The sequence below is a fragment of the Oryza glaberrima genome, chromosome 3 (genome assembly GCF_000147395.1).
Source record: "Oryza glaberrima chromosome 3, OglaRS2, whole genome shotgun sequence".
Classification (NCBI taxonomy): Eukaryota; Viridiplantae; Streptophyta; class Magnoliopsida; order Poales; family Poaceae; genus Oryza; species Oryza glaberrima.
In genome coordinates this window covers 31,054,067-31,080,998 of record NC_068328.1, presented here as the reverse complement: position 1 = coordinate 31,080,998, position 26,932 = coordinate 31,054,067, and the positions used below count along the sequence as shown (strand labels likewise).

The 26,932-nt window shown below is 45.4% G+C and overlaps 4 protein-coding genes across 8 annotated transcripts; 2 read left to right on the top strand and 2 right to left on the bottom strand.

Moving 5' to 3' along the window:
• Positions 1-1,772: 1,772 nt before the first annotated feature.
• On the top strand, positions 1,773-4,649 carry LOC127766070 (probable thylakoidal processing peptidase 2, chloroplastic). 2 transcript variants are annotated; one of them, XM_052291096.1, is made up of 6 exons: positions 1,775-3,140; positions 3,224-3,292; positions 3,368-3,436; positions 3,556-3,642; positions 3,950-4,017; positions 4,108-4,649. In XM_052291096.1, exons 1-6 carry the CDS (start codon positions 2,103-2,105, stop codon positions 4,226-4,228), a joined length of 1,452 nt encoding a protein of 483 aa, XP_052147056.1. In that variant the 5' UTR covers positions 1,775-2,102; the 3' UTR covers positions 4,229-4,649. The 2 variants fall into 2 exon arrangements, 1 of the variants encoding a protein (XP_052147056.1); XR_008016201.1 differs by lacking the exon at positions 4,108-4,649 and having other exon boundaries at positions 1,773-3,140; positions 3,368-3,455; positions 3,950-4,011.
• Positions 4,650-5,005: 356 nt separating this feature from the next.
• LOC127766071 (uncharacterized) lies at positions 5,006-7,873 on the bottom strand. Its single transcript, XM_052291097.1, has 2 exons — positions 7,170-7,873; positions 5,006-5,952 (listed from the first exon to the last, which is right to left on the bottom strand). The coding sequence occupies exons 1-2, from the start codon at positions 7,698-7,700 to the stop codon at positions 5,206-5,208; spliced, it is 1,278 nt and encodes a 425-aa protein (XP_052147057.1). The 5' UTR covers positions 7,701-7,873; the 3' UTR covers positions 5,006-5,205.
• A 448-nt stretch (positions 7,874-8,321) lies between these two features.
• On the bottom strand, positions 8,322-12,249 carry LOC127766072 (serine/threonine-protein kinase Aurora-3). Of its 4 annotated transcripts, XR_008016203.1 has the most exons (8): positions 11,960-12,245; positions 11,604-11,846; positions 10,846-10,941; positions 9,783-9,997; positions 9,629-9,701; positions 9,405-9,538; positions 8,685-8,768; positions 8,322-8,584 (listed from the first exon to the last, which is right to left on the bottom strand). XR_008016203.1 is itself a non-coding variant. In XM_052291099.1 (7 exons), the coding sequence occupies exons 1-6, from the start codon at positions 12,053-12,055 to the stop codon at positions 9,422-9,424; spliced, it is 840 nt and encodes a 279-aa protein (XP_052147059.1). In that variant the 5' UTR covers positions 12,056-12,243; the 3' UTR covers positions 8,322-8,584; positions 9,405-9,421. The 4 variants fall into 4 exon arrangements, 2 of the variants coding, with proteins under 2 accessions (XP_052147059.1, XP_052147058.1); XR_008016202.1 differs by having other exon boundaries at positions 9,405-9,701; positions 11,960-12,249; XM_052291099.1 differs by lacking the exon at positions 8,685-8,768 and having other exon boundaries at positions 11,960-12,243.
• Positions 12,250-22,779: 10,530 nt separating this feature from the next.
• LOC127765940 (dof zinc finger protein 4-like) lies at positions 22,780-24,349 on the top strand. Its single transcript, XM_052290919.1, has one exon. The coding sequence runs from the start codon at positions 22,977-22,979 to the stop codon at positions 24,054-24,056; it is 1,080 nt and encodes a 359-aa protein (XP_052146879.1). The 5' UTR covers positions 22,780-22,976; the 3' UTR covers positions 24,057-24,349.
• Positions 24,350-26,932: the final 2,583 nt, after the last annotated feature.

Here is a 26,932-nt window from a genome sequence, read left to right as displayed (position 1 = left end):
CGTCAGCTACCTAAAAAGTAGTGAATTTTTTTTTGTTGGCATCTACAGCTTACAAGATGATCATCATTATACACAAAATATATACACGCCAATTTCTCAGTTATCCCGTGTCCGCACGTCTTTCGTCTCTGAAATCTGAATTCTTCAACTAAAGCTCATCCTATGCTATTTACACTTACTGCAATCTTGAAACGTTGAACTCTGATAAGAACTTACCATGTTTCTTGAATTCATCCATGCAGCTTGGAGATCAGATCACGGCCATACACTGCTATCTCTTAGGACCAATCATGCTTAAGAGGTACTAATCAAATACTACTCACTCAATCTCTATGACCTGGACCTTATGCAGGGGAAGAAGCATCAGAGAAGAAGCAGCACCCGGCAACCTCTTGCGAATTGTCAACTTCAGCATCCCCCGTTGCTTTTAGCTATAGGAATTGACGTGGTGGTCATGGTAGCACCTACTCCCTCTGTCCGAAAATTTAAAACACCTATACTATATATACTTATGATATATTACATCTGATATTAGATGACTATATTAAGATAGAATATTAAGGGTTTGCTTGGTTGGCGGCATAGAATGCCACGCCACGACGTGGCTCGCCACATGTGTGGCGGACATTTTGTCCACCTCACAAAACAATGTAGCGTGACAAAAATACTGTAGCTTCGGCAGACAGTGGCTGGGATCCAAACACACCCTAAGTTAGTGAAAATGTGTTTCAGGTCGTTGTCTGCATAGCTTCAGGTCATTATACCGCTTCATGCCCTATACCATAGTGGGAGGTGCAATTTGATGATTTGATCTGTTCCCTCTAGTGGTGGGGATTCTCTGATTTTTGCACATCTTTGGCCATTCTTTTTTGTGGTGCTGTGTACTGTAGTTTCGCAACTTTTGGAATCAGTATACATCCTTGATCTTTGTGTGTGGATATGATCTTAGCTACAAGTATAGATATAAAGTGCACAAAATAATGGTTGTAATGACTAATGAGTTCTGATTTAAGAAATATAAATAATATTTACTCATTGTAAAGGGGTGTATGTTACACCTGTACACCTACCCCTCCGTTCTTAAAAAAAAAAAATCTCAACCTAGAAAAAAATGTGACACCTCCTAGAATAACGAATATAAACTATCCTAAGAGGAGTCACATGTTAATTTTTTTTTACAGAAAAAGTACCTAAGAATATCCTTTGTTTTTATTCTTGAAAACAATATTACTACCGCATAACGACAGCCTAGCTAGCAACTTTCGTTGGCGTGACCGCGTGAACAGAGGGCCAGTACGAATAAGCAGTTTGACGGTAGCTATTCGCGACCCCAAAAAAAAGATGAACTATGACCGCACGATTAATTATATATTAATAACTTTATATATTTAAAAGATAAATTTGTTTGATTTTTTAAATAAAACTTTACATAGAAATTTTTTTTAGGAAACATTTTATTAGTTTGAGAAACGTGCTAATGTAAAACGAAAAAAAATATCGAGTTGTTTAAAAGAACTCGATTTAAGTTTTAAGCGGATGATTATTTGTTTCCTAGACAAACAGTCAAACACACATTTCAAATTTAAAAACGATCGCACCACTTCCCTCTTTTATCTTCAAAACTTTTCAGCACTTGCAAAATCGAATTTACACATATCCAAATATCCAATTATACACCCACCTCGTTCCAACCTTTGCGGGCAAAAAAAAATCGTAAAAAAGATCTGGAAAATCCGAGCGGCCTCCGCGACTCCGCCTCGACATAAAAAAGCCGACGCGTCTCTTCCACCACCCACCATCCCCATCTCCCACCTTCTCTCCTCCCCCCCAACTCGCCTCCTCCGCCGCCGCCGCCGCCACCGGCGGCGACTTCCCATATCTCCGGAGGCCTACCCTTCCCACCGCCGCATCCTCGATCTGCGTGCTGCCACCGCGACGAACCCCTGTAGCGGTCGCCTCCTACTCGGTAGAACCCTAGATCCCCCCGATACCCCGCGCCCCTCTCCGCCGCCGCCGCCGCCGCCGCCGCCGTCCCGGCTGACGGTATGAAAGTGACCGACGATCTCCAGTAAGATCCCGGAGATCAGGAGTCCAGCTTCGCGATGGCGATCCGCATCACCATGTCGTACTCCGGCTATGTGGCGCAGAGCCTGGCCTCGTCTTTTGGCCTGCGCTGCACCGCCGCCGCCGCCGCCTCCTCCGGTGCGGCGCCGGGGGCTGGGGCTCGCTTCCTCCAGGACGCGCTCTCCCGCCCCTTCTGCCTCTTCGCTTCCTCCCGCCACTCCGAGTACCACCATGACGCCGACGATCACAACCATCCGAAGCCCAAGCCCAAGCCCAAGGCAAAGGCTCTCCCCGCCGCCTCCGCCATCGCCGCCAATGGAGGGGGCCATTCGCTGCTCCTCTCGCGGTCGTGCGCAACGAAGGCTCCGGTGAATGACCCGCCATCATCGCTGGCCGTCGGGTTGCTGACGGTGTTCACCTCCGGGATGGGCTCCGCTACTGGCCGCGTGGGCGCCTCATCGCTCTCGGCGTCGCCGTCAATATCGTCAGCGTTCAACCCCGCGGCGCTCCTCCCATTCCTGCAGGCGACCAAGTGGCTCCCTTGCAGTGACCTCATCACCTCCGCGGCGCCATCCCGCAAATCGGCTCGCCCAGTTGATGTAGCTAAAGCGCCCACTGCTGCGCCTGCTGCTACGCCTGTGTCACGAACTAAGCCTGCACCTGCGCCTTCGCCCCGTCCTGCACATGTGCCCTCGCCTGCGGTGGCTGCCCCTTCTAAGGTGGGCGTGAAAGCATTCGTTGGTAGTGGTGTAATCAACTCCGGCGTAATCAACTCCAGTGGTGCCTCTTCTAATGTGGGCGTGGGCGTGAAACCGTTGGTTGGTAGTGGCGCAATTAACTCCGGTGCTGCTGGAATGGTGAGAAAGAGCAGTCCTGCACTTGGTGCTGCTGCAGAGGTGAGCAGGAGGAACTGGCTATCAAGGTGGGTGAGCTCCTGTTCGGATGATGCCAAGACTGTCTTTGCCGCTGTGACTGTGCCACTGTTATATAGATCATCCTTAGCTGAGCCAAGGTCCATCCCATCCAAGTCTATGTATCCGACATTCGATGTTGGTGACCGAATTCTTGCCGAGAAGGTAAAGTCAATTTCCTGTTGTTGATTGTTCTATGAGTAAGAATAGTTTGTGATGTGTGTTTGCTGATGTTGTTATGGTATTAGGTTTCATACGTTTTCCGGGAGCCTAATATTTTGGACATTGTGATCTTCCGTGCCCCCCCAGTTCTGCAGGTATGTTCTCCCTTTTATCTGTTGCCTGATTTAATTCATAATAGAATTTGTTATGAAGTTGAATGATCTTTTCAGGCCTTGGGGTACAGTTCAGGAGATGTATTCATCAAGAGAATTGTGGCCAAGGGCGGGGATACCGTTGAAGTAAGCTTTTATCCGAATGGTAGTGACTCCTATTTGTTTTCCTTTTTTTCCAAAAAATTTCATGCTTTTCTTTGCCATTTGCATGAGTAATGACCATTGGTATTCCCTGCTTTTATTAGGTACGTGATGGTAAATTATTGGTTAATGGAGTAGTCCAGGATGAGGAATTTGTGCTGGAGCCACTCAACTATGAAATGGATCAAGTGGTATGGCAACATCTCTTTATATTGGATACTAATGTACTTGATGTTGTAATGTACTAGGAGTACTTATTTGCTTTCAGTTAGTGTCACAGTTTGATGGCATCAAGTATTTGAGTAAAGTGCCAACTCTGTTAGATCAGACATTAAGATGCTTGAAATGTAGGAATTGACTGCATCATTTTTGTTATGTACCCTTCATTTGCTTATGGCCTTATAGGGGAATATGAGTTTGTCGCTTTAATATTAATGCTCATTTGCTAAGACCATAGTGGAGCAATACATACTTATCAATCGTGGTTACTTTTGCCAGACTGTTCCTCAAGGTTACGTGTTTGTGCTGGGGGACAACAGAAACAACAGCTTCGATTCACATAATTGGTATGCAAAATCTCAATGGGTGTTACTACCTAAGCTGTTAACCCAGTTGCCAGTTTGCCACAAGTATCTTATGTTTCTGTGTCATTGTAGGGGACCTCTCCCTGTGAAGAACATTCTTGGCAGATCTGTGCTTCGATACTGGCCTCCATCGAAAATAACAGATACGGTCTTTGAGCATGATGCAGTTCACTGCACAGCAGGCATCTCCTGAGAAATATTTATTGTGGCAGACCAGAAACCAATCCATTCTTTTGGCCGAGCTTCAATGTGAGCTGAGCCACATTTCCTCTTAATTTTTGTTTTGCTGGACGTCGCCTTGCCTCAAATACCCTTTGGCAGATGGGCTGACTATCAGTTTTTTTGCCTGCCCTGGTGGCAGATGCTTGGTTAAAAGGCAGCAATTCCTGTACTCAGTAATGTAAGAAGGTACCTCCTTCATATTTATAAAACGCGGATAAAGGAACATCCATAGTTGTAGGCTTAGCTCCGGATGATCTGTTTCAGACACAAGGAGAGTGGGCGACAGATGATGTTCAAATCTTAGTGTAAAAGAAATAGAAAGCATGATGCATTGTTCCTCGTCAAGCCTTGTCAATTTATGCGGTGTTGATTGAAAGTGAATTGATGTATTATTCCTGTGTGGTTTGTACCGGTATGATGGTAAATTTTGCTCTTGTACAACGCAAAGTGGGTCAACTCATTGTTCTTTTTGGACACTCGCTGTGAGCCTAGTATGAATGAATTTGAGGTTTTGAAACGTCCATTGTTTAACTGCCGTTTCATATTGCCATGAACCTAGGATCCTCATCCAATTTGGTACCATCATTGTGCGATCATTTATGCCCATTTAATGGCATCCCTAGACATACAAAGCTGGCGCAACACCACAAATTGGAGCAACTCTAATCTCAATCTTCCTTGCCACATTAGAAATAATCCCAGCATGTAAGCACTGACATTGCACAAGAGAACTAGCATCCAAAATTCGTTGCACAAGAGAACTAACATCTATAAAGAATGAGGTTGAAACAACACAGTTAGTCAGGGAAAATCCAAAATTTTAATATAGTAGTACATTCCAACCCCATTTTCAGGTACAACTTCTTTCAGCCTAGTCAATTATACACGGATTTGATTAATATGTGCAATTTCCTATAAACCCTATGAGTAAATGAGAACCAGAAAATATCACCACTTCACATCCAGTGTCAACGGTTCTGGTGGCAAAACGAAAGACATGAACTTTGTGAAAGAAATATTTGAAGTCAAGCTGCTCCAAGAAGAAGCGTCCACTACTGGATAAGGTTTTTTAACCTTCTTCACTGACATAGCCTTCAGCCTGCCTTCTTCTTCAACCTTAGCTACAACGTCAAGTGCGACGCGCTGGACCATAGGTACTGTTTTCCACTCGGAAATATTTTCCCAGATGCCATCCTCTTCAGTGATGTCCCTCTCAAGCTCCAAACGGAATTTTATCAAAGGTATTGATGTCACTTTAGCTTGGATAAACTGCATTGATTTGCTATCCTGAGTTTTATTGCTAAACCAAGTCTTCAAGATTTTATCTAGCCTTGGCAGTCTTGAACTAATTGAACAGAACACACAAACTGAGATCAACCGGTTTGCTACATCCACTTCACATTTTTCTGATAATAACTCCACAGTGTCATGTGATCTCCGCCTCCCAAGCACATTGCTTTCATTAACAACTATCATGACTGATCCTACAACACTGACTTGAAGTATCGGAGCACAAGTTGCATAGCTGAGAGGCCATATTCGACTTGGATCATTATTACTAGCCAATAGGCTTCCATTTGTTAAAAGACCTATACTGTGAGGATGGGTAAAGATAACTTTCTGCGCACCAATAACCTTCAATGCAACGCCAGCAGCAACAATTACCCTCTTCAGTCCTGCATAGGTAGCATTCCGCTGCATAAGAAGTGCAACATAAGAATCTGAAGCAGTCAAGGTGGGATTACAACATATGTTGCGAAATGCTGGAAGTTGCTAAAACAAAGATTGCGTGAAACAGATGACCAGTCTTTAAAAAACAAAAGTACCCTTTTAGTTACATAAAACTTGCCCCGATTACAGGATATGGAAAACAGATACCCTCTTTTAAGTAATTTTTAGTTGGTGACTGTTACGTACAGAGAACCATTGTATACATTACTATATTGCAAACAAAGAAAGATCAATAGCATAACCCTAAATCAAATATCTAAAATATCTCTACCAAAGTTCTTAAACGAGAAACTTTGCCAACAGAGTTGCAACATCTGCCTTGTTATTTACATGTTGATAGCCTTTCTCTAAATTGCATGGTACAACTATCTATCAAATAGAATAGCATGTTATTAAAATGCCATTTACACAACTGCATTCTGCTGCTAATAATATTTCTAGAATTCCAAATGCACATTAAAGCACTGCACTCTCTTACTAACAGAATTTACAGGCTTTACACTTTGTATTAACCACAAAAACACATCTGCATGCCTAGTTATGCCATCTATGAGACCATGACCCTTCCATTCCACGCAGAACAACCGGTAGTGTCCAAATAATATGGTAAAGAAAATGTTTGTGTTCTGTTCCAACTGCCATCCAATCTTATATTTTGTCGTTAAGCTAAATTCCAGCTCAAGCAGCCAGAATGTCACATTTAAGATAAATTACATAGCATCAATTGAAAAAAGCAGTCCATCATTGCATCTATACAACTCACTTTACCAAATGGTTTTGCATGTATTAGTACGTGAAGAGATTCATATGGTATTGCTCATACATAGAAATATTGCACTTTATGTTATAGCCTTCAGCATAAAACGATCTAATACTTGGAAGCCCTGTTCCAATACATGGTAATTGGTTGGCAGCATACAAGCTAAACATGGGATTCTATTGATCTAGTTTAGCATTCAAATGAAACAGCAACAAGCAAATTTGATTCACCAACAACTAGAGAAGGGGGAGTAGTTATACTTCTACGAGAGAATTGCAGCCACTAGATCAGTTCTGTAATTTGGTCAATCACGCAAGGCTAGAGCTAACACAATTTCTACAGCTATCATTTGAACCCTAACATGTATAAGCAACCGATCCGAAGCGAAATCAGAAAGCAATTACAAGTAAACTCCACTCACCGACGGCAACTGCAGTTCGATGGAGCCACCATCCCCGCCGCTTGCAACCCTCACCTCCACCGGCCCGACGAGGTCAACGTCCCTCACGCCCGGGCGAAACCCCAACGCGCCATCGCCGGGGACGACGTCGAGCCCGTCGGGCCCATCCACCTCCTCCACGGCCGGCGCGGCGGGGCGCCTCCACTCCACGGATTCGTCGGCGAGCCGCACCAGCTCCGACGCCGATCCCGCCCGTGCGCGGAACTCGTAGCGCTGCACGGCGCCGACCCGGGCGGCGTCGGCGTCGAGCGGCCAGACCCGGACCTCCGCGTCGGGGTCCCAGTCGTACTTCTCCGACACGGCATCGATGACCTCCTCGAGGAAAGTAGGCTCCCGCGCGAGCTCCGGCTCCGGGTCGCTGTCGCTGAAGGTGGAGAGGGAGGCGTTGGAGGAAGCGGTGGCGAAGGAGAACGAGGCGGAGGAGGAGGGGGAGGGGAGCAGCATGAGGAGGAGGAGGCAGAGAAGGGGCAGAGGCGAGGAGGAGGAAGCCATGGCTAGGGTTTGGGGGGGGGGGGGGGGGGGGGGGGGGTTGGAAGAATCTGGAAGCTTCGAGAAGGATTCGAGCTCGGGGAGAGGTAGGTCTCGAGTCGAGGGCTCGAGGCTTACCTTCCCCGAAGGTGGATGGGGATCTCTCTTCACGGAGGAAAGGGTGGGGAAGATGGAGTATTAGATTGGGGGACGTTAATGGAGTAAATCAGACGCTGACTGATGGGCCCAGATAACTGGATTAGCGAGGCACACAATATTCTTTCTTGCACTTCCAAACGCAGGAATTTTGCCAGAGCTTTACAGAAATTGCTCGAATTCGCACTAAATTTCTTCAAAATGAAGCATATGATAAATTGACTTTTATGACCTAATCAACTTTCTATGTTGCTTGTTCAAGGTCTAACTGCACTAGTTTCTCGTGTAACGGCATGAGGCTACATTAGATTAAATCATTAGCGCAACCACACCGAGCTAGACCAAATATGGGGAAGATATGAACCAATTTTCCTAAGGTAGGTAGACATGCACTTGGTATACTTATATTTCCGTTAAGTAACTTTATCCACAACAACAACATGGCACTTAGGGTAATGAAGATGCTATCACCGATGACTGATGAGGATTAGGGTCATAAACTGGTACGGCTACACCAGCCAACTTCCTTTAGGAGCGGACAACAGCAAACATAAACATGGTAGGACTTCACGTCATGCATTAGCCAGTGTAGTTAGGTAGCTTGGGGCTTCCCAGTGAGGTGGGATTAGCGGATACATATAGACATCCATAATTACTTAATTAGCTAAAAAAAATACGGGCCACTGGCAAACAACGCATTCGCCAAAATACTACACCAGCCTTCACCAGGTCCCTCAATGACACGGAGTAACCTGCATAAAAGAGCCAAAAAATAAATACAAATAAGAGAGCAGGGAAAGCCCCAAGGATTTGAGTCCAAATTCAGAACGGGCACAAGGTGGAAAAACTAACTCCTCGTATGCTGCATCAGACTACACTTTGGTCTAATTTCAAAACTTCTCACAGCACCTAAATCTTACAGGACAAGCCCTTAACCTGCCACTTCCAAAGTAGAGTCTCAGACAAGGTTTGGGAAAGCTGAAGGACACTATTGGTAGTCAAGGGCTCATTCGCAGTGCAGGAATTGGAAAAACAGGAATAGAAAAAAATGTAGTAATACGATAGGATTGCATACGCAAAATATAGGATTGAAAAACATAGGAAAATATGATACATATCGTTTGGAACACATAAATAGAGTAAAACACAGGACTCTTCCTAAATAAGCATAAAATGTGTATTATTTTCCTTAGTATGTGTTTAAAACTATGATCATTTGGAGTAACATGCATTGTTTTGCCTTGGACTACCTACGAAATCAAAGGCAAAGGAAAAATTCCTCCAAATTTCCTATGCCTTCTTCCTCCAATCCAAAGGGGTGAACAGTAACTCAATAATACAGGAAATGAAACCTCCGAATATCATCTAGAATTCCTACAATCCAAAGTAGGCCTAAAATGCTTCACAAACAAATGAAGAAAATTATTTTAGTCCATAATGAGAACAGAACAGAATCGTTTTAATGTAGCCTGACAAATGTGTATAAAGTTTAATGTTTAGCTCAGCATACTAGGGTGATGACTGGGAAGGTAAGGTGTGTATTTCATTAGCACGTTATGCTTCCCAACGTACCTTGTTTCTTAAAGGTATTATGTGCGAGCCTTTTGGTCACTACAACTCCCTGATGGGTCTGCATTCTTCACAATCCATGGATGTTTCATTATGTCATCAAGAGAAAGTCTCTTGTTTGAATCCTTCACCAAAAGCTGCATACGAACTCGAAGCTCAAAACTCAAAAGTTCAACCCATTTTAGTGTAACATATACAATAGGTATAATCAATACCACAAATTTTACCTTGCAAATGAGATCCTTAGCATCTGCAGAAACATAAGGAGTTGAGGGGAACGACAAATCCACTTTAACTATCCTGCTCAGAATTCATATTAAGGAGAGTGAAAACATGTAACAAATTAAGATTGGACAAAACATTCAACACAGTAGGTCTTACCTCCTCAATGTATCATCCTGTTCTGCTGCTTCAAAAGGTGGTGACCCATATAAGAACTCATAGCACAAGATTCCTAAAGTCCAGTTGTCAACAGCATGGTCATGAGCCTTTTTCTCTATCATTTCAGGTGCCAGGTAATCAATTGTACCACAAAGTGTGTGTCGTTTAGCATTTGATCTAACTGCCCATCCAAAATCTGCAATTTTAAGTCGGCCCTGGAAAAGGGGGAGGTACATAGTTATTTAAAACAAATGTTAGCATGTCATGTACCGACATGCAGTTAAGGTCACATCAACCATCAGGCACAACATATAAACACATCGAGACTGTTATCTATCAACTTTCTACTCTTATATTTGAGGCAAGAAAACTAGAGTTACATGATAGCATGTGATCATATTCATGGTGACACTATCCATTCTTCAATAATAATGAGAGGATTCTATTGTAATAACTTAGCTTCCAGTCCACATATACAGTATTCAAACCAGCAACATCGTGTGGAATTCAGTAGAGGCATTCTCTGTCATGTCCCATCATTATTTACATGTAAGATCTGTACCATAATACTAGTCTACTACTACTACTACTCAGGCATAATCTGGATGCATTATATTTACATACATATTCTTCCATTCCACATGTGTTTCAAGTTGCCATTTCCATTTAAAAAGTTCCATCAGGTCAAATTTGACAGTCCATATTTTTTCACATATACAAAGCTCTATAATTTACACTTAATGTGAATCAAATCAGATATGCAAAGTTGCAAAGAAAATGTTTCATTCAGAAACACCATATCAACTGTAGATTAAAATATCATGAATCTGTTATATTTACATGTGCATATCTGAGACCATCAGGTCGTGAAACTTGTTACAAAGACAGTAGAAATTAAGAAGAAAAAAAAGGCGAAGATACCTTCAAACTAATTAACATGACACAATTCAGTTATTTCTTTAAGAGGAAGATGCTATTCAATTCACTTGCAACACTTTATGGAAGATGGTGTTGAGAAGGGTAACAGTAGAAGAGGTGCAAAACTGCAGATAAAAGAACCAACCTCAATATCAAGGAGTAAATTCTCTGGCTTGATGTCCCGATGGATAACTTGCTTCTTATGACAGTATGCTAGTGCACCGGCAAGGCTGGCAACATACTAAAAATAAACAAGGTACAAGGTCATCACAAAGTATAATGTGAACATTAGAAAATCAGAAGGAAAGCAACATATGTACATCATAATTATAGGGCCTGAGATATCATAGATGGCAAGGCAGGTGCATGTTGTTCTGTTCAGAGCTTATGGTAAAGAATCAAAGGAAATGTTCATCTTTTTTGGTTAATGGAAAACTGGTACTCATGATGTTCCATGAATTCATGTCTGAAAGCATATCCTTGTGTTACTCTTTGACAGATTTTATAGACATAAAAAGGTGACAATGCTTTAGTTCATTTCATGTAATGGAAGCAAAAAAAAAGTGATGTGTATCTGGAAAAATGTTAGAGCCTGTGAATCGCAATGTTCCGATGAGATCATGGGAATTTCTAGCAGATCCAATAGCACGAACAACTTGCAAAAGATTTGACAATGAAAGAAAGTTAAATACTACTCCGTCCGTATGTCTGTAGAGCTATAGAATTTAACATACAGGGTTTATGCCGATTATGAATTTTCGAATGGTTTGGGTCATAAAAATTACGGGCGAACAGTAAGTTTGCTAACGTAATCAATAGTACACGATTGCAACAAAAACAATCACAAAAGAAAATGGGAGGAAATTGAACTGATGAAAGGCGCTAGGGGGTGAGGGGGCTCACAGTAGCAGCGGTGCGCTCAGAGAAGCGGCGGACGGTGCGGAGGAGCTTGTAAAGCTCCCCACGGGCGGCGTACTCGAGCACGAGGACGACGCGCTCGGCGTCGTGGAACCAGGCGAAGAGACGGAGCACGTTGGGGTGGTCGAGGCCGTGCTGGATCTCGATCTCCCGCCGCAGGTGCGCGTGGAACCTGTACTTGTCCAGCTTCGCCTTGAATGTCACCTTGAGCGCCACCACGTAGCCGCTCTGAAACCACCCGCAGTTGTCCCCGGGCAAAATCAGCTCCCAACGAAGGCGAAATCGAGACGAAATCGAAGGTGTTGGGGGGCTAGGGCTAGGGCTAGGGCTTGGAAGCGTACCTGCTTCTCGCGGGCGAGGTAGACCTTCCCGAACTTGCCCTCGCCGATGTACTTGCCGATCTCGAAGTCGTCCATGCTCCACTCCGGCTTCTCCATCGGACGCCGCGGCGGTGGCCGGTGGAGGCGCAAGAGAGGCGAGGGCGGCGGCGCGAAGGCGGCGGAGGAATCGGAGGAGAGAAGCGGGCGGCGTACGGGGATTTTAGGGATTGGGGATTCGTGAGAGAAGTAGTAGTATTAACGGTGCTTTGGAGTATTGGAATTTGAATGGGGGAGAGATGCGAAGACGGCCGCTCCCCGTCGCGGCGCCGTCGACTCGTCGAGACGTTGCTGCATCTCCGCACGTTGCGATGCGAGGAAAGTGAGGGAGGAATTCAGTGTGGGCCTCGGGCAGCAGTTGGGCCGCACGGGGTGGAATGGATATGGTTTTGTACAGTTTTAAATTTTAAATCGCATTAAATTAAATGAATTCTAAAAAAATTCAAATCGTGCTTCACCCTTTTTTCTTCATAGTTAGATATTTGGTTTACTCCCGCCTCTTCTTTTCGGAACATTTTGTTAGGGAAATGAACCAAACATTACCATGGTTGAAGCTAGTTTGTATAGTCTGAAAGCCAGAATCAAAAGACATCATAAACATTTCGGCCCAACAAGAACACCAATTAAAGGGCCGGAGACTGTGAGGTGCGCGCAGCCCGGACTACGATCCACGTAGCCACACGGCCTACGGGCTGCAATAGCACATGGGACTTTCCCATCGTCGAATTCTGCTCCTAAGTCAGCCCATCTCCATACAACAGTACCATCTCGGCCCATTTCCCAAAAATTTCCCCAACCAGACACACGTATAACGTGTACTCCTTCCATAAAAAAGAGTAAATTTCATGAAACGACATGTTCTTTGATAAAACTATCACAAAACTATATATTTAAAAAGATGTATCATACAACAAGAGATTTATAACCAAAATTATCAAAGAACTACAAATTTAAAATGGAAGATCACCAAACTATAAATTTAGTAATAAAATTATCACAAAAGTACATACTTTACATCATGTTAAGTACAAAACTACAACATTTATCACTCTAACATAGCAGTAGTGGTAGGGATTTAAGCTATATAATATGTACACTACTGGAAAACTGATCTTTGCTCGGTCGCCCCAAAACCACAATAGTCCCGGTTAAAAAAAAGAATCGGGACAAAAGATGATCTTTAGTCCCGGTTTAAAACCCCAAAGACATTCTACGATCTTGTTATCAACCGAGACTAAAGATGATCTTTAGTCCCGGTTTAAAACCCCAAAGACATTCTACGATCTTCTTTAGTCCCGGTTCATCCCATGTCAGTCCCTTGTTAGAGGGGCGGGGATCTTTAGTCCCGGTTGGTGTCACAAATCGGGACTAAAGATCACCACTTTAGTCATCTCCCAGATCTTTACTCCCGGTTGGTACTAAAATCACGCGTAGTATATAATCCCTATTCCCTATCTCTCCCCCACAACCAGCCTCAATCTCCTCAACAACCGGCCTCTCCTCTCCTCAAATCCATCTCCCTCTCCTCCTCCCCCTCCTCCTCCCATCCCGGCCCTCTCCTCCCCCTCATCACTCCCCATCCGATGCCCAGCAAGGGCCGCCGCCTCCCCCTCCTCCCTTCCCGCACGCGTCAGGCGGTCGGCGGGGCCGTGCCCGACAGGGCCGCACGCAGCAGGTGGCCGCGCACGGACCGAGTAGCAGACGGCGCTACCGACATCCATTCTTTTTTTTTACAATTTGTGATTCACTGATATGTATAATATGTGATGTATTTGGTTTGTGTGTAATTTTTTTAAGATTTGTGATGTATTTGATTTGTGTGTACAAGTAACTTAAGATTTGTGATGTGAATGTTTTGGGATGTTAGTTTGATTTGGGAATATGCATCCCACTCGATTTGGGAGAAAATACAGGGAATAAACTCTGGCTAAAAAACAATGGAAAAAAAAAGAAAATGAGACCTATTGGGACTGCCGCTACCCTCTAAAGATACCAACACCAACCGGGACTAAAGATGGACATCTTTAGTCCCGGATTGCTAGTTCCGGTTGAAAAAACGGGACTAAAGAAGGTTACCAACCGGCAGTATAAACGGTTTCTCCAGTAGTGGTAGTTTTGTGATAACTCTAGTATTAAATCTATAGCTTTGTGATAGTTGGCTTAAATATGTAATTTTGTGATAAGTCATGTATTAAATTTGTAGTTTTGTGATGCAACATCTTAAATCAATAGTTTTATTATGATCTGATCAAAGTAACTGTAGTTTTGTAAAATTTACTCAAAAAGTATTCAGATTCGTTGTATTAGTTATGTCACATCTAATTCAAAGTTTATTTTATGTGATGAAGGGAGTTGGTGATTAACTAGCAAAACCCACTTATATACCAAAATAAGCCATAAACCCGCTTATTTTGATGTATCAGGACATCCTCAATGTAGTGCAAAAATATTTCATAGGTAAAAAAATATTACATTCAGCCATATATATAAAGAAAAAATAATAAAAGATATCCATATATATATATATATATATATATATATATATATATATATATATATATATATATATATATATATATATATATATATATATATATATATATATATAGAAGGGACTGTCTATAAATCATTTGACAGAAAACCCCCTCACAAATCTTGCAAATTTTGGACCATTCGATTGCTTTAAGATTCGTGCAGGCAACCAAACCCTAAAAATCCTCTCTCCTCTCTCTCCCGATTCCTCTCCTCTCCCGATTCCTCACGCGCCACCGCTCCTCAGCGCCTCCGCCACCGCCGCCGCCACCCCAGCGCACCGCTGCCCGGCCTTGCCGGCTGGCTGAATGGTGTCAACGGCGCCGGCGAGGCCCCCCCCCCCCCGCCGGCCCCCTCCCCCTTCCCTTCCCCCTCCCTTTCCCTCTCCTCTCCTTTGCCTCAAGCCGGCGGCGACGAGCTGTCCGTCGTCTTCCCCGTCGCCGGCGGCGGGGCGCCACCACCGGCCGCCTCCTCCCAACTCTTTCCGCTTTGCCCCACCGCCTACACCGGCCCGCCACCGTCCTCCAGCCCCGCGGCTTCGGCGGCGCTGCAGCCCGCCCGATCCGCCGCCCACCGCCGGGCTACCGCCTCCCACGGCCATCCCTCTAAAGCCAGCGAACTCCCCCCTCTTCCCCCTCCCCCTCCCCCCACCCCCACCCCACCCCAGGACCCTAATTCGTCGGCCCTCTACCGGAGTTTGGGTTCGCCGGCGCCGGAGAAGAAGAGGTGGTCGCCGGAGTTAGAGAAGAACAGCACGAATCGTGAAGCACATCCAGTGATCCAAATTTTGCAAGATTTGAGGTAGGATTTTCTGTCGATAGAGCTTTAGCAATTCCGTATATAGAATACCTATATAAAACAAATAATATTACTTATCTCTACTTTTCTCTTCTCCTAATGCTACGTTATATCTATATATATTGTGGGTATTGCTATAGTTAAAGTTTATTTATGTGGGTAATATTTATATAGATCATTTTTCCCATATACTAGTGATGCCTTAAGTGGGTTTGTGTGTTAGTCACCCACATCCCTACGTAAAGCTGATGTAAAAATGTTGAAATTCTACGCCAAAATCAGAGAAGAAAAACAGTACTATTGTATAATGATCGACCAAGTTCCAGGTTTCCATGGCTGCCCACATGGATGATGAGGGAGAGAGAGAGGTTTGCACATATGCATGTGTTTTGAAACGGAATGACACCGAATCCCAGTGCGCATTTGCCCGAACATAATCATGCCGCGCTCTCGCTTTGGAGTACGATTCCGATCGCCGTTTCTTTTCACATCGCGAATGATTCATGCCGGTCTGCCTGCCTGCAGGCCCATCAGTAGAGTATAATATAACGGCCGCATATATCGATCCCAGCCTTCAGCCTTGGCTACCGTGACTGGGAAACGGCATCGAGTACGTAACGTTGATTACGTTATGGGCGTAATCTGTTTTTCTCTTCTCTAGCTCGTGTCGTCCGAGGCAGGCACCACTCTTCACTGGCTCACTGCTACTAGTACTGTACTGTGCATGGCATGCATATTTGCATAATCGATTTGATCTATGGAGTAGTCACAAACACATGCACAGAGGCACACAGTCGTGCTATAGCTGCTGGTACGTACAGGGCCCTAGCTAGCGAGGAGTACGTAGCGATCGATTAAACAAAAAGATTGGGCAAAGATCTGATGCATGGGAATGTTCTTGGAGGGCGATGCTGATAGGCAGCAGGAGGTGTGTCTTCTCCCCGCGTGATGATGGCGTCTCCCGATCGAATCTTTGTTGCCTCTGGCAGCGCGCCCCGATCGACGGATTGGAAACACCAAGTTTGTTTTTACCAAGCCGGCTTCTGCCCCTGCCTGCCTCTCTCTTCCCCGCGTGGTGAATTCCGAGGAGAGAACAAAAGCGCCGCGAGGTGATCTGATAAAGCTGTGACGTATCCCGCGCCAATTTGTTACTCCTCCGACCATCGAGATCACTAGAGTTAGTTCTAAATTCATCGTCACGGTTTACGTATAAATAATCACGATCACCGATGTTAAATCCTACCACTACTAGTACTAGATTGATCAGTGCATGTGATTTGCTCAATCAAAACCCATGTGATCGGTGGCAAGGTTTGCAGAGAGGAAAGACCGAAAATTGGCCACAAAGGGCTCGTTTGAAGTTGAGCTTTTGGGTCGGCAAGCGAGCGAGCAATTCTACGAGAGAGAGAGAGAGAGAAAGCCAGCGCGTGCCTTTGCAGTTGGTGCCTTTTTGAACAGCCCAAAGCAGATGGCACGAATCCCCAGCTTGACCCATCATGATTAGGACCGTAGCACCCAGCCCGGCCGGCCAGCATCCATCTGTAATCCGCACCCGGCCCCGCCCCCGTCGTCGTCGTCGTCGTCGTCTCCTCCGTTTCGCGCGCTCCCTCGCCGACGAAAAGACACCGCGCGCCCCACCCCCACCACCACCCCGATATTCTTCTTGACGCGGGCATCGATCCCCGCGCGCGCGCGGGCGAGGAAGAATGGGATGAATAAAAAGCAAGGCACCGGATGGTACAAGAGTTTGTTTCCTCATGTCACGTCGCGTCGTTCAGCTAGCTCACCGCGGTTGAATGACAGGCACGGTGGACAAGCGAGCAGGCAATGGCGCGTACAAGGCTCGCTCCCTGCTATGCATCCATCCGTGATCCGTCCGTCCGTGTCCATCCATCGACTCCCATGCACCGCGCAAGTGCACGGCAGACACAACGAATGACCGGCCGGCCGCGCGACAATCCGATGTGGTAGTCAGCTAGCTGCATGCATGCATCTATCAGGAGGTATCCATCTATCGATCGATCGATCGATCGCCACATGCCGGCGTGAGTGACGTGCATTCAGCGGCATTCCAGCGTGCCGTGCCGGCCCGGACACTTATTGTAACGTACTACTACAGGGAGATGCGGGTGCATGCATGTCGTATATCAGTATATGTGCATGTCCTTTTCATCCCATGTGCACTTTATTATCGATGCTACGATCTTACTTTGGGAACCTTTTGATGCTCTGATGATCATCAGTTCCCAATCTCGCAATGACACCGTAGACAGTTTTATCCGATTCAGCTAAGTACGTACTTGTACTTAAAACTTGATGGCAGAGTATTTTTGTGGAAGAGTGTACGCCTTTATAAATTACTCCTGTGGCAAAGAAAGGTACTCTCCATCAAGTTCACATACTCTTCTGATTAAGGTATGGTCTTTGCAATAATCTTTGATTAAAGAACTCGTTATCAATTTTGTCATGGTACTATTATCGACTCTCAGTGGATGAGAGAACACGTACGTCGAATCGAATGACGGAGCAGGGGATAGCTACTCCTAGGTACGTACTCCTACAATCATTACACGCCATATACTAGTACTACGAGAGAGAGAGAGAATCTCGCTATCTCGTGCCCATGATCGGTCGCCATGTCCGGGAGAAGAGAAGCATCAAGGCAACAAGGTAAAGCAGGCCCGAGCCGGAGTAGTAGCAGCCCGGGTTTCTAGGAGTCAATCGGCACAAACACACAGCACTGTCCTGTACTACTACTGGCTACTACTCCTACCACCTAGCCGGCTGTAGCTCCTCCTTTTACTGGCCACTAGCTTAGGCCTGTGTCACTTTACCGCTTTGTTTCCCTGCCTGCCTTTGCCGTTGAACGGGGTCGGCCCCCGAACAATCGACGTACGTACGCACTCTACCCACACAGTCTCCAGCCTCGGCCGCGCGCGCGCGTCACCGGCGCCGCACCGGCCGTGTCACCTGCTCGACGAGACGACCCACTCGCGCGCCGCGCGTCTTGGCTCGGGGATGAACTGTGGAGGATCAGAATCTGGCCGCGCGCGCGCGCCGTTGTTTTCGCCGGGTACGGCCGCGCTGTCGGGGCGCGCCGCGCTGCGTCTGCCTGCTGCCGTGTCCCCGGGCGGCACGGCACGCTGCAAGCGGACGCCGTTGGCGCAGAAACGGTTTTGACTGGGCATCGTCGCGTGCCCGCGCGGTGTGTAAACGATCGTTTTCTTGCCGGCCGCCGCCGTTTCCCATCATCATCCAGACATCCAAAGAAAAAAAATGAAAGTTCCATGCTACGACTTACTCTCTCCATTACATAATATAATATTTTCAAACATTACTCACGTTTATATATATTAATTAATCTAGACGCTTTAACATATATATAAATATGAAAAATACGAGAAATTCTTATATTATAAAACAGGGAAAGTACGTGCAAATATAAACTAGCTAGTGCCATGGCATGGTTTCTCTCCCCAATTTGTAGAAGAACCGAGGCTATGTTTAGATAATAGGTTTGTGATATGATTTCCCACCCCTCAAAGGGTAAGTTTTAATCTTAGTCATCTATTCTCCCCACTCCATTTCATTCTATCCCTCCATTCATTTTCATTTCCCAATTACACATCTCCTAACCAATTATCCAAACACACCATCGAAGGATATGGCCCTGATCATGATAGGCGTTACTACTGGTACTAGGAGCTGTGTACGTACAGTACTCTACTATCTGCGGTGGCGGTGGGCCAGGTCATCGGGAAGTGGGCCACACCCTGACCGACCGAGACCGGGCGACCGGTTCGGATGCTGTTTTCGCTTTGTGGCAGCTTGGCAGTGAGGAGGACGACGCCAACGGCCAATCTCTGCGACGTTGGCTGCCAGAGGCAGCAGCAGCCAGCTGCAGCTCGAACGGAAGACGAAGCTAGCAACCGAAGAAGCATCAGCAGGAAGCAGCACTGCGCGCGTGCCAGCGTTTGTCCGAAACATATATGCGTGCCAGGAAGTAGGAGTATGCGGTTTGCTGTTCAGAGTTCAGACAAAGCCAATTGTACTGTGGGCTTGTACCAGCAACGAGTAACACGGGAATTTGAACTGGTTTTCTGGTAAAAAATCCTAAAAAGATCCTAAGGATTCTCACTTCTCTCACAGGAGCCTAAATTATGTAATAGTGTAATCAACTTCAATCTAATACTCCTATACTTCAATAGTACAACCAAGATTAACTTTAAAAAACCGTGGTGTACTCTGAACTTCTAAAATTTCAGTTACAATGCAGGCTCTAAGAGCAGGTACAATAACCAGCTACAAGCCTACTTTATGGATTTTAATAATGAGATGAAGGAGAGAGAAGGTACCAGCAGGCGACTGTTTAAGCGCCGGCTCTACTCGCGCTCCAATACGTATTTGAGCAATACTAGTGATTCAATGCCATGCACTGCCACTTATGTTAGAAGAGAGAGTGCATGATACTAGAAGAAAAATGATTGTTTAAAGAACAATACTTTTATTACTATAGTATGATTGTAGATTGGAGTAAGCCCTTGGCTGCACTACTAGACTTGCTCTAACGCCCTCGGAGAGCGAGAAAGTGTAGAGGTGTGCACCCAAGAAAGAGCGGGACTGCAGCTGTTTAGAAGAGGCCCTAAATTACTCTCTGTTCAGGGCTTTTGGCTTGTTATCATAGTCTCGTCCTTTCCCCTTCTTTCTTTCTCCATCGCATCATGAAGGAAGAATACACTGCCGTGATCAGCCAGGCTCATATACTAGCAACAATGTTCTCTTTTGTGGAACTGCTACTGTTCAGAATGTGACAAGCCTGGTCATGATGATTTCGCTAAAGGGACTTGTGGTAATCATTCAGTAGTGATCAGGGGAAACTGACGACTGAATGTCTGAATAAATGAAAGCGCAGAACATCACGCCATGCATGTCGCCAAAACATTGGTAGATGATCATCAACCAACAGTTTCATGCACACACACAAACACAAATACTACACACAATTGGCAAGCAAGCTTGTTCAAACCAGATTGCAAAAGGGGGTCAAAAGGTGTCACCTCATGCATGAGTCACAGAATTCTGGATGTTCTCGAGGAGTCAAGGCTGCAGTTCAGTCCAGCCGACCATGCGAGTGAGTGACAAGGCCATTTTAGTTTGTAGAGCTCTCACAAGGTCACAAATTGTCAAGTCGAGCACCCAATAAATATGCTGTTCTTGCATATAATAATTAAGTTTATTAGTTTGTTAGCTCTTGAGTTAAGCCAGCTGCTTGGGCAACGACACATGGCCTTGTACTCTTGTGCTTCCTAGCGTTCTCTCCCATTGACTGCATGATTAGATCTATCCCTTGACTGACCATTATTAACCTGTTGCCATCAATTAATCAGCTCGATATAAGCATGTTGCTATCTTTCTCATGTACTTTCGGTTTAGAAAATGTATGTGATGATCGAATCGGTTTTCCTGGAATGCTCTGTGTCTGATTTACGGGGCGCCATATGCATGATAGCACACGCTGCTGGCTGGCCCTACACGGCCAGATCGAAACATGCAGGCATGTACAGAATGTGATTATGCATATATTGCATGGGTTCCACTTCCTTGTACAAATTAATATACGCACGTACGAGTGGAATACAAGGACGTTTCATGTAGAGAAGTAGCTGTATTGTCTTACGTGTGATCACGGGCATGGACGTTAAATTTGTAGTTTTTGGTACAGTATAGATATAACACCAAATTAAAATGTGTTATAGAACAAGCTAGCTAGAAGCAAGAGTTGTATGGTCTGAAGCTAGCTACTAGCAGTAAGAGCAATTAATATATCAAATAATTAAGTTCAATTCCCAGCAAAAAACGCCAGCATCAACAGCCGCGCGCATCCCGTCCTTCCGAATTAACATGCCTTTAATCCAGCGCTACAGCAATTGCGCAGGAAAAAAACTAGGTTAGTTTGACTAAATTCGTTATAACATTGATCACCAATTAACGGTTGTGATATCGGCATCCATTTGACTGCTCGGAAATGGCAGAAACTAGAAACTGTTCAATCTGGAAAAATATCGTGGCAACTTACAATGCCTATTAGCAGTTACCGAAAATAGGAGAATATGTGCACCAATTTTCGTATTGCTAAATTGATAATGCTAAAGTAAACACCCCCCAAAAAAATATATATATATACTTCCTCCGTTTCACAATATAACTTATTCTAGCATTTCCCACATTCGTATTGATGTTAATGAATCTAGACATATATATCTATCTAGATTCATTAACATCAATATGAATGTGGAAAATGCTAGAGTGACTTACATTGTAAAACGGATGGAGTAATAGACAGTGTCAAAGAAATAAAAAAGGCTTGACACACTTTCAAAAAACAACTTAACCGGTGAAGGAAAAACCACTCCCACGACTTTTCATTAAGAAGAAAAAGTCTTGACTAAACCCGGCCAAGAGAAGCCATGAAACCTAACACCCACACACGCGGGACGGGACTCTCTTGCTACCCCTATACGAGGGCCTACTAGATCGATTGTCCCCCTCCTTCCTACAAGAGAACCTAAAATTTAACTGGTCCTAAAATTCGTTCCCGTGGAGAGTAGAACCAAGGATCTGTAATGCTACTTGAGCACTGTAACCGATAAGCTATAGGTTCTTTTGCTCGGCACACCGCTAAGCTATAGGTTCTTGTGATGTTATCTTGTCATTGTTTTAAACATTAAATCTGTTATAATATTGATACCTTTCACTATGTGTGCCTTTTCAAAATAAAAAGAAATGATCTCTTTTGATTGACATTTTTCATGAAACTTTCTACTTTCACCTAAAAATGGGTTTTCAACCCTAATATACCACTAACTCACGACAATCAAAACTTCAAAGTTTTGTTTCAAAACCCTTTTACTTTTCCCTGAAAATCCAACTTTTAGAACTTGGATTTAGGAAAGTTTGTCATGTGAGGTAATGTTGTCGTGGCTCTTGGTACTGTACATTGCTGACCCCAAAATGAATCATTTGAATATTACTCCTACCTAGCTAGGAATGAAATTGTAAGAAGGTGATATGATTCATAGTAAAAGAAAAAAAAGTATGAGCTAAAACCACTTATAAAAACTCGACCAATGCACCAACCGAAGTATTTAACCTGTAAAAAAGGATGATTATCTAGTACTCCACTTACCAACATAAGTACGGAGAAGATAAAAACAAACAAAGAGACAACCCAGTCAGTTAGAACTAGAAACATGACAGTGTAAAACAGTGCAAACCCCACCATTCATCATTCCAAGGAAATGCAAAGCGGCCCCCATCTACAACACATCTAGAACCCCTAATCCATGCTGCCATGCAACCAGCCAATAATTTACTGAGCAAAGACAAGTTTTATCTTCTGAACATGGACAAATAAGGCACAGAAAGAAAGCAGCTTCTTCTAGCCCTAGCTACCATCCACCATCCTCTTTATAAACCCTCATCACCCCCTCACCCCAAGTACTACCATAACTACCCCACCGAACACCATCATCTGATCCATTTCCACAAAGCTTCTGAAAGCCAACACATACCTCACTGCCTTTGCCTTCTTCTCAGCTTCAAGAAGCCTTTTGAGCTTGTGATTTCTACATCATCCATCCATTTCATCACCATGATCCAAGAACTCCTTGGAGGGACAACCATGGACCAGCTCAAGGGCGCCAGCGCTCTGAACCACGCCTCCCTGCCGGTGGTGCTGCAGCCTATCGTGTCCAACCCGTCGCCCACGTCGTCGTCGTCGACGTCGTCGCGCTCGTCGGCGCAGGCGACGCAGCAGAGGTCGTCGTCGGCGACCTCGTCGCCGCACGGGCAGGGGCAGGGTGGCGGCGCGGCGGAGCAGGCGCCGCTGCGGTGCCCGCGGTGCAACTCGTCGAACACCAAGTTCTGCTACTACAACAACTACAACCTCACCCAGCCGCGCCACTTCTGCAAGACGTGCCGCCGGTACTGGACCAAGGGCGGCGCGCTCCGCAACGTCCCCATCGGCGGCGGGTGCCGCAAGCCGCGCCCCATGCCGGCGCCGGTCGCCAAGCCGCCCATGTCTTGCAAGGCCGCGCCGCCGCTCGGCCTCGGCGGCGGGCCAGTGTCCTGGGCCTCCGGGCAGCAGGCCGCCACCGCGCACCTCATGGCGCTGCTCAACAGCGCCAGGGGAGTGCAGGGCCACGGCGGCAGCAATGTCCACCGGCTTCTTGGGCTGGACACCATGGGTCACCTCCAGATCCTGCCAGGCGCTCCCAATGGCGCCGGCGCCGGCACGGCGGCGTCGCTCTGGCCACAGTCCGCGCCGCGGCCGGTCACTCCACCGCCGCCGCACATGGACTCCCAGCTCGGCATGGGGACGCTGGGCCACCACGACGTGCTGTCGAGCCTCGGCCTCAAGCTGCCCTCGTCGGCGTCGTCCTCGCCGGCGGCGAGCTACTACAGCGACCAGCTGCACGCGGTGGTGAGCAACGCGGGGCGCCCCCAGGCGCCGTACGACGTCGCCACCGCGTCCCTCCCTTGCACCACCGCGGTGACCTCACTCCCGTCGGCGCTGTCGAGCGTCTCCGCCGCCGCGCCGACCAGCAACACGGTCGGGATGGACCTGCCACCCGTGTCGCTCGCCGCGCCGGAGATGCAGTACTGGAATGGCCCGGCGGCGATGTCGGTGCCGTGGCCGGACTTGCCCACTCCCAACGGCGCGTTCCCATGAGATAGACGACGGCGACGACGTCGTCTCATGCAAGCATGACATTACTAGCTAGTGTAGCTTTCGATCGGTTTAGCTTTAATCATCATCGATCTTGTGTGGTTTCGGTTAATCAGTGTGAGGACTCTGAGGGGTTTAATCAAGGGTGTTTTAGTTACTGGTGTTTTTGTTAATCAGTGGGGATCGATCAAGTAACCTTTTTTACTGTTTACTTATTATTAGGTTTTTACCTAGGGTTTGGTGGTAACTGGGTATAGTGTTTAAGTCGTGATCAATGCATAGATGGGGTTGTACTATGAGATGTGTACGTGTGTTGTCGGTTTCGTTCAGGTTGATCCATGTATGGATGTAAGGTTTACATTCCCTGCAAGCTCGTGGACGTACTTATCTCAGCTGCAAATTTCACTTTCGACGTACTCTGAAATGCAAAGTACAGGGCTTGATTGTAGTAATGGCAAGAACTTACTGCAAAAGGTGGAACTCTTTTGTTTGCTTTCAAATTTGTCTTGATTCTGATCGTTATAATGCATGCTATGTATGCAGTCCTGGATCTGGGTTTATTTGGAGCACTCATGCTGTCATGCTTCCTTGTTTCTTTGCTCATAGAAATGAGCGAAATATATATTCACTGAAATTGTTGATCTTTTATTTTGCATACTTCGGATCAGAGACAGCATGATAAGGACTACACATATATACTTTCCCTACTAGATATTGTACTGTAGCAGACATTCCCAAGCATATACTATATATATATATATATGACCTAAAGAGATGGGCCATGAATTCCAGTCCTAGCTATCTTTATTTATAGGAAGGGATCGGATTATTTCTCTACATACAGAGCCGGATCTTTAGCTAATTAACCCTGCTTACTGAGTAATTTTGGAACTTGAATTTACATTTATCATGCCCGGCCCATTGTACTCCACTATACAACTATTCCATGACCCATACTAGTATTCAAGATCAGATGATTCAAATCTGCTTGATAACTTCTTTTTAGGTCTATTTGCTCAACAAGTGTTGTTTAGACTTGAGTACTAGGGCATGAGACCTGAGCCAATCTAGCTATTGTTGGTATTCTGCCTTCCTACTGGTTGGTAATAACCCACATATATACAATTGGCCTTCATAACACCTATAGATTCACTAGTGTGCTTTCACAGCATTATCACAGCTCAAAAGTAGTTTATACTACATCTAGCTATAGCAAAATGTCTAACTTAGCACTTAGCAGTATAGTGTACCCCTTTTGATTAGTTACTTCTCCACATATATATATCAAGCTCACTTGTGCCTGTCTACCAAATGAGCTAGATAGTGCTGATGCCCAACACATAACTTACGGAGTAAGAGTATAGCACAGCATGCATATATAAAAAGTTCCATCTAAGCTAGTGCTTCATAAAATGTGTTGCATATATATACCTCCATCTGGTGCTAGCAGCGAGCCCTACCGCTACTACTATTTCACATGCCTTCTTCCCAATTCCCATCGTATCGATCACGCTGATCAAAATTAGTAGGTCATCAATGCCTGTCTAAAATGGCTAATCCATAGGAGATTAGGAGTAATATACAGTGTAGTACCGTATTCCATAGCATGTCAGCTAGTACTAATAAGAGTATTTATATTCACCAACAGTAAGCACATCTCAATCAAGATACAGTCATAGAGAGTGATTGGACTACCCATCCATATTGCTAAGCTCTTGCTTGTTCAAACTTGCTTCATTCTGAAACTTGAACTGTTTTCAGAGAAGCAGCTAGCCACAGGCCTCGTTCAGGGTTCAGACTTCAGACCACGCATGCAGAGAGAGAGAGAGCAGCCATATGGGAACAAGAACAACACTAGCAGCCATAGCTACACACTGGTGCAGTCAAGCAAGCAGAGAACGAAAAAGAGAGAGAGAGAGAGAGACGACGAAGCGCTAGCTACCGACTGGCCGGCCGGCCGGTCGGGGACGGCAGATACATTCGGCTCGCCACCAGATCAATGTGCATGCTAGTAGCATGCATGCAGCCTTAAGAAGGAAGGAAGGAAAGGCACAGTGTAGCTGAAACGGCAGGTGGATTCGATTCTCTCATGCACGATGCCCAACCAATGGCTGGATAACACTGACTGGTAGTATTGGCTATTACTACTACTCCCTCCGTCGGGATTTTGAATTTTTTTTTTTAACGTTTGACCACTTGTCTTATTCAAAAAAATTTTAAAATTATTATTTATTTTATTTATGGCTTACTTTATTATCTACAGTACTTTAAGCACAATTTTTTGTTTTTTATATTTACAAAAAAAATTTGAATAAGACGAGTGATCAAACATTCTAAACAAAAATTTAAAATCCCATCGGTTGGGATGGTTTGTGGATTGCGAACAGCTATGATAACTGAACCTAGCAAGATAGTAATTACGACCCAAGAAGTGATAAGTACTTGGGCATGAATTTGGAAACCTCCTATTTGCCAATAGAAGTGTTGGCCTACTTCTACGCCCGATATATCGTATAACCCCTTGAGTGTTTTAATGGAACACGGTATAATATTTATATTGTCCCCTCATAAAAAATGAACTTCAAAAAAAGAATTCTTTTGATTCAACTGGACGGAGGGAGTAGCTAGTAGCTTAGCTAGCTGCAGAATGCCCGAATGGGTGCAGCCTTATGGGTTGGTGGAGTGAAGGGGGAGAGAGAGAGAGAGAGAGAGAGAGAGAGAGAGAGAGAGGTGAGCTCTCGTTGTTTTGTCCATGCCTCCGACGAAGCACAATGCTGCAAGCATCGATCCGTCCATCATCCATCGCCAACATCGCTAGCAACTCTACATACCACGGAGATCTAGAGAGAGAGGTGCATGGTGGTGGTGGTGGTGTCGTC